We start from the raw sequence: 11747 nt of genomic DNA, 5'->3' as shown, positions 1-11747 counted from the left end.
CTTTTTTGGTGTATCCACAAACTTTGTGGTTCATTTTCAAAATGTATTGATTATTTTGAAGTTTCCCTTCCCCAGAAAAGTTAAAAACTTAATTCCTTAAAGAAAGGAAGAACTGAGTTTAAAGGAACTGGTTTAAAGGTATTGCGCTGATCACTTTCCATTGAAAGACCTGAAGGTGCCCTTTAAAAAGACCATTTTCTTGCATTAGTGACTGTGTGACTGTGCTCTCTGTCTCTGTGGTAGTATGTCACTGTGCTCTCTCTGTCTCTGTGGCAATGTGTGATTGTGCTCTCGCTGTCTCTGTGGCAGTATGTGACTGTACTCTCTCTGTCTCTATGGCAGTGTGTGACTGTGCTCTCTCTGTCTCTATGGCAGTGTGTGACTGTGCCCTCTCTGTCTCTATGGCAGTGCGTGACTGTGCTCTCTCTGTCTCTGTGGCAATGTGTAACTGTGCTCTCTGTCTCTGTGGTAGTATGTCACTGTGCTCTCTCCGTCTCTGTGGCAATGTGTAACTGTGCTCTCTGTCTCTGTGGTAGTATGTCACTGTGCTCTCTCTGTCTCTGTGGCAGTGTGTGACTGTGCTCTCTCTGTCTCAGTGGCAGTGTGTAACTGTGCTCTCTGTCTCTGTGGCAGTGTGTGACTGTGCTCTCCCTGTCTCTGTGGCAGTGTGTGACTGTGCTCTCCCTGTCTCTGTGGCAGTATGTAACTGTGCTCTCTGTCTCTGTGGCAGTGTGTGACTGTGCTCTCTCTGTCTCTATGCCAGTATGTGACTGTGCTCTCTCTGTCTTTGTGTTAGTATGTCACCGTGCTCTCTCTGTCTCTATGGCAGTGTGTAACTGTGCTCTCTGTCTTTGAGTTAGTATGTCACTGTGCTCTCTGTCTCTATGGCAGTATGTGACTGTGCTCTCTCTGTCTCTATGGCAGTGTGTGACTGTGCTCTCTCTGTCTCTAAGGCAGTGTGTGACTGTGCTCTCTCTGTCTCTATGGCAGTGTGTGACTGTGCTCTCTCTGTCTCTATGGCAGTACGTGACTGTGCTCTCTCTGTCTCTATGGCAGTGTGTGACTGTGCTCTCTCTGTCTCTATGGCAGTGTGTGACTGTGCTCTCTCTGTCTCTATGGCAGTGCGTGACTGTGCTCTCTCTGTCTCTATGGCAGTGTGTGACTGTGCTCTCTCTGTCTCTATGGCAGTGCGTGACTGTGCTCTCTCTGTCTCTATGGCAGTGCGTGACTGTGCTCTCTCTGTCTCTGTGGCAGTGTGAAAGAATGCTGTCCCTGTGTCTCGCCGTTGTGGCTATGGTCCTGCAGGAGGGGAGTGCAGTGGTGTACAATTGTTCCTCTACATATGAAAGGATTCCAGGTAAGTCTCTGTAATAATAATAATAATAACAACAACAATAACAATAACAATAATAACGATAATAATAATAATAATAATAATAATAATAATAATAATAATAATAATAATAATAGTATATAACATTAAAGTAGATTGTTTTTTGGAAATGACTAAATAAAGGAGATAAAAATGGGTAAAAGGAGAGGGCTTCTCTTATGCTGAAAGACAGCTGTACCTGACCTTCCTCTTGTCTCTGTGCGTAGATAATAATGACTTGACTGTGGACTGCGGGACCAGCCTGATAAGTCTAGAGGTGAACTTGTGCACAGCGCAGTGGGCGGGCTTTGATCCCGCTGACCTATCCTTGAACGGCCAGCACAATGAAAGTCAGTGCCAGGGCACGGTGGACACCAGCGGAGACCTGCCCGTCATCCGCTACCAGCTGCCTGTCAATCACAGCCAAGAAAACCCCTGCCGACAGTCCCTCCAGGTGGGTGACACTTCCTGCAGCTCCCACCGGATGGTGCTGAAGGTGCTCTTCAGAAACAAAGGAAAGAAGAAAAAAATGTTCACAATTTCCCCTCCTTTCATATGCGTTATCTTGGCAGCAATCAATAAACTGTAAGCTTTTTATGACAAAATAACAATTTAGTGACATTGTAATTTATGTAAGTCATACATTTATGGAAGGATTTGGCAATATGATGGCAGACTTGATTTGACTTGAAAGTTCCGGTATATCATTAGCTCAAATAAACATAATATCTTTGAATTGGTAAAGTTAAGATACAAGCCAGAAATTGAACATCTAATTATGGTGCAAAACATTTGCAATTATTTTCTTTTCAGACCTATTTTATGATAATTGTGACCGTGCTGTATTCGTGTAAATGTATTGCAAGGTGAATGTAGAGCGCAGTATAATCAGTATGGGAGCATTCGGTTTAACACTACTAAAAACAGCTAAGCAGCTTAAAAAGCACTGGCAGCAGAAGCTGTTTGTCTTGGTGCAGACTGTGTTAAATACAGCACTCCAGGCTCTCAGAGCTCTCAGTCCGAATGCCCTGGCCTTCCAATTTAGGGCCGGTCCGCGTGAACTCAGTGCTCTGATTGCTCAGTTTAGGGACAGACGGTGTTAAACACAATGTTCTGATTGCTCAGTTTAGGGACAGACGGTGTTAAACACAATGTTCTGATTGCTCAGTTTAGGGACAGACGGTGTTAAACACAATGTTCTGATTGCTCAGTTTAGGGACAGACGGTGTTAAACACAATGTTCTGATTGCTCAGTTTAGGGACAGACGGTGTTAAACACAATGTTCTGATTGCTCAGTTTAGGGACAGACGGTGTTAAACACAATGTTCTGATTGCTCAGTTTAGGGACAGACGGTGTTAAACACAATGTTCTGATTGCTCAGTTTAGGGACAGACGGTGTTAAACACAATGTTCTGGTTTCTCTGTTTAGGGACAGACTGTGCGCTGCACTCTCTCCTCTCCGTTTATGAACAGACTATCAAACTGAATGTTCTGGTTTCTCAGTTTAGGGATAGACTGTGTTAAACACAGTGCTCTGGTCTCTCAGTTTAGGGACAAGCTGTGTTAAACACAGTGCTCTGGTCTCTCAGTTTAGGGACAAACTGTGTTAAACACAGTGCGGTGGTCTCTCAGTTTAGACAGGGACTGTGTTAAACACAACACTTTGGTCCCTCGGTTTAGGAACTGATGGATTAAACACAGTGCTGTGGTCTCTGTTTGGGGACAGATTGTGGATGAGACTCCTGGTCCTGGGGTCTTCAGCTCGTTCTCCAGCATCCAGTCTGTCATCATCACAGGCTTCATCGACACACCACGCTCCTCCTCTGGGCTGATCAGCTACACCACTGACCTGTACTACCACTTCTCCTGCCGCTACCCTCTGGAGTACCTGCTCAACAACACTCAAATAGTAGCGTGAGTAAAAAGCCACCTTTGTAGGGCACCTTTGATGCATGAATCTTAAATAACCTTAAATAATATCAAAGAAAAATAGAACATAACCATAAATAAAAATTAAAAGGCAGTTGAACATTTATACATAAACAATTATGTAAGCCATTAATGAAAGAATAGAAGAATAATGGCATAATGTCAGTAAAATATGAACAGTGAACAGTTGTTCTTTGAGTAACAGCAGTATGATGCAATTTAAACGCTGTGTGTTGCTTCCTCTTTCACAGGTCCTCAGTCTCTGTGGCAACCAACGGCAACAATGGCAGCTTCCTCAGCACCCTCAGCATGAACGTGTACAACGTGAGTGGGTAATATAATACCATTCAAACGGAGGAAATAAACTCTGGCCGAAAAGACAATCTCTTTCATTTCTTTCTTTTTCCTTGCTCTTAACCTCTCAAATATCTCTGTACCAATTTCAATTTGCTTTACTTGCACGATGCATTTATTCATGTTCCAGAATGCATTTGCAATGGTAAGCAATAATGAAATATAATGAAGTAGAAATGAGAAATACGAGATAATGTACACTGAATTAACAAAAGAACAGTATCATGACAGTCAGCAGGAAGTAGGGGGTTGTATTTCAGGACTGTGGTTAAAGGTGCTTTGTGTGTTTGTCACTTACTGTTCCGCAGGCTATGGCAGAGTCCCCTGTTATGTGCATGTATTTGAATGGAGTGGTCATATTGTGTGTGTAGAGTGTGTTCCTCATCTTTTGCATTTACTCCTCTTATTTTGGAGGTTCAAGTGTGTCTCTGTCAATTTTCTATGGAAAATTTCTATATTTGAGACAAATGTTATGTAATGAGAAAAAAGTAAGTAATGAGAAGAAAGATCTGAAATCATCCCAAAATGGTAAATACATTCAGAACCAAAAATACAAATTTGATATTATTATTATTATTATTATTGTTCATAGTATTTTGTTATTTTGTAGATTAAACTCTCTCTCTCTCTCTATTTTTTCAGGACACTGATTATGGCCATCCGCTGGTGGTGCCTGAGGTAGGCCTCTCCCTGCGTACAAAGATCTACGTGGAGGTCAAAGCCACAAACCTGACTGGAAGGTAAGCATTTCAGAGTTTCACCTTTCATCTTACACTTACACAGCCTGTTTACTACGATCAAATCAAGCAGCAGGATAATGCAGACCTAGAGCCATAGACTTTTATATGATTCCTCAGATGTTTCACGCCCTCTTGCTTTCCAGTTTTCACCTGTTGCTAGACCACTGCTTTGCCACCCCTTCGGCCTTCAACGCCTCCAGCACTGAAAAGCATGACTTCTTCATTGGGTATGGAGACTAGCTTTCGACAACCAACAGGAATATAGTCTGCGTTTATTTGAAGTAAAAGAAAAATATGAATTTCAAGCACATGTCAAAAAAAATTGTATGAACAATTTAAGTATAAAGTCAATGGCATGAAATACTTTATTGCCTATTTAACACATTAATCTAATGCATATTTTTCTGAATATATATGATAAAGGATACCTACTATATACTCACGTTTACAGATTTCCTTCTAATTGCGTAATCTGTATATTGACAATTATTCACATAAACACTTTAGGTCTAAGATTTCTGCCTGTGTTGCTTTTTCGAATGGGCGGCTCTATTTTTGCCCCTGCAGGTGTAATGTGGACCAGAGGACGACGGTGGCACAGAATGGGGTCGGCACAAATGCCAGGTTCCTGTTTGAAGCGTTCCGCTTTGTGGAGCATCGTGAACTGAACAAGTCCAGCCTCTACCTGCACTGCATCGTCCGGCTCTGTGAGCCCAGCAAATGCCAGGAGCTGGTGAACGTGAGTGGAACATGCACGCAGATGGATTCATTAACTCGGGCTGAGCAAAGGTGATGCTGTTAGATTTCACATTTGACCGTACGCTGACGCACCGTATGTTACATTGGTTATGATCCAGATTCCCCTTTTTAAAAAAAAAAATCACAGGCCTGCAGCAATAGGAGGAGGAGGAGGGACGTGGATCCATTTGGGTCCGAGGCCAGCGATTCCACCTTGATCTCGGTGGGCCCCATCTACACCAGAGACTTGGGTACGATCTGCAGCAGCACGCAGCCAGCGCCACCAGTGCCATGTGACACAGCGCTGTGCGTTTTCCCTGCTGAGAACGTTGAGGGACCTGCAGAGAGAATTGGGAACTTTTACAAATGAAATGTGTGATATTGTGCCACATATCAGATAATTAACGCAGGAATAATAGCGGGTGGAAGAAACAATGAGAAATGTTCAAGGGCAAATGAATGAAAGGGAATGAAGAAAGAGGAACCCTAGCCAGGAAAACCAGTGGGTTTATTGATTTCCTAGGAAGCACAAAAGTTAGGATAATGTCCACGCCCAAGTCATTTTGTTTTCTTTGACTTTCAAGTGCATTTTAATGAAATGTAGCTTTTGGGCCTCTGTATATAGACTTTTTAAATGAGCGGAGTAGTTTTTAGTATTGTGTTGTATTGTTGCTTCTATTTTTGCAAAAAAAATAAAAAAAAATAATAATACAATGAAATTTAATACAAAGCAACATATTATAATTATTAATATTACTATTAAACACAAATTATGGGATTTATTGGCTTGTTTATATTAACAAAACAGCAAATGCATCTCCCATGCAGTAAATTAATGTAGTATAGAAGCAGTCTACCTGCATACTCAAGGAGGAAGCAAATAGTCAAAATAAGTTAGAATCCTACTGTACAACCATGTCCACTGTACCTTACTAAACCCCATTCCTCTCTTACCTTCCTACTTTCCCAACAGACGCTGTTGACCAGCTCTCCTCTGCTTCAGAAGGTACGTTGATTTATTTGAATGAATCTGGTTTGAAAAGCTCTCATTGCACAGTTTATGTGTGCGTATGTGTGCGTATGTGTGCGTGCATGCTTGCGCACGTGCGTGCGTTTGTGTGGTCATCTGCGAGTTTGTATGTAGTTATATGTGATTTTTTTTGTATGTGGCTATGAGGATGTGCATTTGTGTGCATGTGAGTACAGTACAGGCCACAAATATTAGGCCACCTATAGTTTCGTAAAAAAAAAAAGACTTTAGGTAGAGAAGTATTCAGTTAATATATGCACATTTATTGAATAACAACCAAAGTATAGACATTTCAGTTTATACTGACAATAATACAAAAGATGGCTTTTACCTAAAAGTAATCTTAGACATGACTTTCCATGAAATAGCCTCTTATGGCTTTAATTACAATTTTATTAAAAATTGGAAGTCTATCCAATCATTTTCCAAATGTGAGGCGGAGGGGTGGGAGGGAGTTGGAGGGGTAATTAAACAGAGAGAAATCTTATCTACCTCATGTTTTTTTAAATTCCCCAGGTAGTCTAATTTCTTTATCTTGCAGTGCAAGTAAAATACGCACTAAAATTGGCAGAAGTATGGCAAAAAAAGGCTGAGGTATGTATCTGCAAAAGAACCCTTGCCATGTGCTGCTAACAAGAGGAAAAGACTCCAGTGGTCCATGCACCATCAACACTGGACCGAAAAGATTGGGAAAAGGCAGATGCACATTCTTTTAGACCAGCAGATCATAGTTGCTGTTTCACTATAGACAGGGGAACTGGTTTTTCTCTTGCTGCATTGAGTTCTTCCTGTAATTGTGGTGCAATTTTACAATGGTTTCTTTGGTAGACACCACAAGATATTTGTCTACTGCCTCTTGATCTTCCTGGTCTTTTCTTGCCCGTCAGCTGGACCCTGCACTGAACACAACACCAGGAAATCTTAAGCATCTTTGAAATTTCTCACAGGGAATAACCTTGCCACAATGTTTACTTGGCCCTGTACATCTAAGCTTAGTGCCTTCTTCTTTGCCATATTTCTTAGCTCTAGTGCCTATTTTATTTGCCCTACAGGCCAATGGTATTAGACGACCTGCGGTAAAAAAAAAAATAGATAAGATTTCTGTCAATTGAACTACCCTTCTACCTCCCTCCCATACCCCATTTTCAAAATTATTGGATAGACTTCCATTAATTTGTTTAATTGTAATTAAAGCAAAATGAGGTTACTTTGAGGAAAGTAGTGTCTAAGATTATTTTTAAGTAAAACTAATCTTTGTATTATTATAAGTAGAAATTGAAAAAAAAGCATAATTAGGATTGTTATTCAATAAATGTGCATATATTAACTGAATTCTTCTCTACCTAAGGTTTAAAAAAAAAAAATCACAGTTGGCTAATACTTTTGGCTTTTATTGTATGTGGTTTCTGAAGAGTGCATGCTTGTGCTTGTGTGCTTGTGTACCATGCTCGGATGTAGAGTGCTGTGATTGGGGGGGGGGGAACTGGGGGGGGAAACTTTTTATTCAAGGCATAGTGTGTATGGCCATACAATGTATAGGCCTGCATTACTTTGTGTATTTTTTAATTCAAGATCATTGACCCAGTCTTTTCATTTATTTTTATGCACATGCCCAATTATGTGCTTGTGGTCAAGAGGTTAATATCAGACTCAGAGGTCACGTTAACGTAGGATTCTTAATTTTTTATCATTATTTTTATTTTTTTGAGAAAGACATGCTTGGCACAAGTAGGAATTGTACTGTACATGTTGTTCTCCCGTCTGTCCTGTAGGTGGTGCTAAGCAGCTAACAGAAGACCAGTCCAGTGACACTGCGCTGGCAGTAGGGCTGACCCTGGCCTCGGCAGGCACGGCTGTGGTGGGTGCAGGAGGGTGGTTGGTGTTCAAGAAGCTCCACTGGGGGGGCACTCTCCTGCGTTCCTTCAACTGAGTCCTCCCCACACAACACAAATTGGGAGGCTTTGGATAACTATTGGTGAAAAAATTCAAAATACCCTTTGAAGACTTGTATTCACTACACCTGTGCCTATCATAATGTAATTGGTAGTTTCTTTTACAAGCTGTCTCAATGGTCACTTCACATATTGTTACCTCCTTTGCATGTCTGGTGCAAAAACTGACAATAATTTGTGACAACGTTGGATACAGCTTGGGGTACCTTCCTTAGCTAACATTATTTTAGCATGTTTTGGCTGTGCTCTATTTATCCATATGTATGTATGAATATGTAATGGAACAGGGGGCAGGTTGGGGGTCGATTTCCTATTGATTTCCACTTATGAGACAGGCTACACCCAGATAGCCTTAAAGATATGCAATATTGGATGACTCCGAAATCTCCTGATGCTTCCCTATAACAAGCCTGAGATCATTTTGTTTGGTCCCAGACAAGAACAATGCTCAATAATACTCTACACCCAGGTTAAAAAAGTTTTCAGTTCCTCATTTTTATTGTATTTTAAGGCTTGTACCCCCCCTTTTTCACTTCTTGGTTTGAGTACAGAAACGTCCTCAGTGGCAGTGCACTTTTTTAGATTCTAGATTTTGCAAGATTCTGTATGTAGAGAGCCCTGCAACCTGTTTGTAAACAAACATTGAGAACCACCAAAACATTACCCTTGTTCTTGTAATATGGACTGGCTGGCAATCTAATTTTGAATTTATTCTAGCCTGCTCAGACAGTCATCTTTTTAAAAATGCCATTGAATCTCCACATATATTTTTTATTAAACACAATTTCCTTCTTTTGTTGCTGTGTTTCTTTGCATTTTTATTTGCTTTTATTTCTAAGTTATTGTTATTATGGGTTTACTATTTACTGACATATATCCTCCAGTGCTATAATATTGAGCACTTTGAGTTTGATGATATAATGCCATGTAATAAGGATTAGCTGTTCCAGTTGAAATAGAGTTGTGTTGTGTCAAAGTATAAACCTGAGGTTTAAACTCCAGCTAAGCACATTGCAATTGATGTACTGTATGAATAAAATATTTTATTGTGATTATTATTATTACAATATTGTGGTCTCAATAAAATGGCAACCAGTTTCTGGCATGCAACTTTGATTTGTGAACAGCAATTGTAGCAAAATGTATCAATTTCAGTTTACTCAGCATAAAGCATCTGATTAATGGTGGAAGTGTGGTAAAATAGTGGTGTTTTGAAGGGATGGGCAACACACACTGCCTGTAAAGTATATTACCAATAAATGTGGATTATTTGAACGTGATGTTCATTTTTAAACAATGTACTTTCCTCAAAAATGTCTTGAATGTAGATGTTAAGGTTCTGACGGTGAAGTTCAAGTTCAAGCTGAGACAATTATAACTCACCCTCAAGTTCCAATCAACATGTAATTTGAATGTACCGTTGTCTATTATCTGTTTACAGTGTATACTTACACCTTTTATGATTGCATTGGGTATCTTGGCTGTTTTCGTAACTATGATTTATTGCAAACAGTAAAAGTAGCATTAAAAGTCTAATCCCAACAGGGGTATTTTATTTTTCAGGAACACTCACTCTGAATGTTCTAATTGAAATAATCAGTCCAACACAGAACAAAAAGCTGTTGGGTGACTCATCTAGTTAAGAATATGCCCCATGGTCAGGCACCATGGGTGCCAGTGAGGCCAAAAGACCAGTGCAGTGCTTAATCGGCAGTAGCAGCCCCAGCTAATGGCTGCATTAGTTTTATTGACTTGTTGTAATCTTGAATAGTCTGCTGAGTGTGGTTAACACACAACCTAGTGTAAGTTCAATGTTTTATAGTATATTTTATGGGTATGCAAGAAAAAACAAGCAGAGACAGGATGGATCTCAAACAGTGCTCAGACAGCATCAATTTAATACACAAGGAGTGAAACGCATCTGATGGACAAGCAAAACCTCATGGTTCTGGTGTTGTTCGCACAAATGCACTTTTCTGGCAAGCAAGGGGTGAGCAAGCGTGCATTCACGCGCGGAAATGTGCCATTGGGAATGTCATGGAAATTCTCCAGGACTGTGAAAACAAAAAAAAAAAAAACACCCCGGCATTCCCATTCTGCGCCTGCTTCAGTGCTTTTGATTCTTTACGTTGATCGAGACGACTGTGATGATGAAAATAAGCCCTATCACCAGGGCGACGATGTTCACAATTTTGGCGGTCCGTGAGGCGGATTCTGCTGTCGTGAGGTCCCCGCTGGCGACTGCGCTATTCACCTGCAACACGCATGTTTCCAGTCAGAGGTCTCCCATTTATCAGATGTGACTTGTCCAGTAAATAGAAAGGGCAACAAACAGCTTATAACCAGACCTGAGCCGAATACATAGTTGAAGTGCTTGAATCTCTAGAAACCTATCAAATGTCAAAATGTTCAGTGGCAAGTTTTCAAAGCAAAACGCAAAATTGGGTGAAAAAATGAATTTAAAAAATACTGTTGAAAACAGTTTCTGCTTTTAAAATAGTCAAAAATTGAATTTCCCTGGAGTGTAAAGGGATGAACTATTTCAAGCACACATTTAAATCCTGGTCTGCATTTAAATAAATAAAAAATAATAAAATGTACATGCATTTGACCATACACACAAATACAGCAATTAAATCACAACTGTCAGTTTCAAATTCCAGCATACTTTCTAACATATCAATATTAATTAAATATTAATTAGTTGATGATTTACTCACTCTGGTGGAAAATATAATTGCAACCACACCAAGTGGAAGACAGCAGCACAGGGTGTTGAAAATTGACCAGGCCAGATAAGACGAAGGTACTGAGCGTGTTTGGTCCATCGTTGTGTTCTCAAAACCAAAGACTAAGCAAAGAAGAACCCAGAGAAGCTGTAAGCAGGTGAGGGATGAGGGACTGTTTTTATAATGCATGCGTACGTGTGTGTGTGTGTGTGTGTGTGTGTGTGTTGGGGGGGGGTGGGGGAGAACGAGCTCTGTATGCAATTGATGAGAAGAGAAGGATGGTGCAGAGAGTTGCAGAACTTCCAGGCGGGAGGTTGTCTACAAGGGCAATCTGCTGTAATTTAAGGTCTTCTGACACCTGTTCTGTGGTTTCACAATAAAAACGGCACACTTTGGAGGCATAAACTGATTCTGAAATTAATGTGCTAGCTAACTTTCTTTTGCAATTTTTTTTTTTTTTTTTTTTACTCATACAAAGCCAAAAGCACATTCCTTCTAATTTGTTACCTTTTACTTCTAACGCTTGTCTTGGTGTTACACGGTGCAATTGGGTGATACATTGTGTAATTCCGATGGCAAAATCACTGCTGTTCTTGCAATCTTCACATCCTTTATGAGGAAATACAGAACTTAAACAGTCACTCAGGGCCATTTTCCTTTATCAATGTCAGTTATGCCTCACATTGCCCAAAAGCTGTAATTTGTCACAGAGCCCACTGAAAAAGAACTGACCTCTCAGAACTGACCTGTTCGCAGGTCCTTAAATGAACAGGGACATTGAGTCAGAACATGCATGCCGATTTCTGATATGGGGCTGGATTCAATCCACTTCTGATTCGATCAATCAAGCTGTTCTGGCAGCTTGTGGTGGCGCAACGCCTTATTAAGATTATGTTGGTTT

At 40.5% G+C, this 11747-nt stretch overlaps 1 protein-coding gene and 1 long non-coding RNA gene across 2 annotated transcripts; one reads left to right on the top strand and one right to left on the bottom strand.

Moving 5' to 3' along the window:
* Positions 1-1260: 1260 nt before the first annotated feature.
* On the top strand, positions 1261-9215 carry LOC135263245 (zona pellucida-like domain-containing protein 1). The gene is made up of 10 exons (XM_064351004.1): positions 1261-1357; positions 1600-1826; positions 3101-3288; positions 3555-3627; positions 4300-4397; positions 4541-4624; positions 4965-5136; positions 5284-5386; positions 6109-6141; positions 7938-9215. The coding sequence occupies exons 1-10, from the start codon at positions 1264-1266 to the stop codon at positions 8093-8095; spliced, it is 1230 nt and encodes a 409-aa protein (XP_064207074.1). The 5' UTR covers positions 1261-1263; the 3' UTR covers positions 8096-9215.
* A 996-nt stretch (positions 9216-10211) lies between these two features.
* Positions 10212-10995, bottom strand: LOC135263246 (uncharacterized). The gene is made up of 2 exons (XR_010332418.1): positions 10838-10995; positions 10212-10371 (listed from the first exon to the last, which is right to left on the bottom strand). It is a non-coding gene; the product is annotated as an uncharacterized LOC135263246 (long non-coding RNA).
* Positions 10996-11747: the final 752 nt, after the last annotated feature.

The sequence above is a fragment of the Anguilla rostrata genome, chromosome 9 (genome assembly GCF_018555375.3).
Source record: "Anguilla rostrata isolate EN2019 chromosome 9, ASM1855537v3, whole genome shotgun sequence".
In the NCBI taxonomy this organism is placed as follows: domain Eukaryota; kingdom Metazoa; phylum Chordata; class Actinopteri; order Anguilliformes; family Anguillidae; genus Anguilla; species Anguilla rostrata.
The sequence above is the reverse complement of the archived record's forward strand: the minus strand, read 5'-3'. Positions and strand labels throughout refer to the sequence as shown.

Bases quoted from the DNA above. Each gene is read 5' to 3' on its own strand.
- LOC135263245 (XM_064351004.1), top strand. From the start codon at position 1,264: ATGCTGTCCCTGTGTCTCGCCGTTGTGGCTATGGTCCTGCAGGAGGGG. The intron at 4,625-4,964 runs GTATGGAGACTA...TTGCCCCTGCAG, and splicing joins AAGCATGACTTCTTCATTGG to GTGTAATGTGGACCAGAGGA. The intron at 5,137-5,283 runs GTGAGTGGAACA...AAAAAATCACAG, and splicing joins AATGCCAGGAGCTGGTGAAC to GCCTGCAGCAATAGGAGGAG.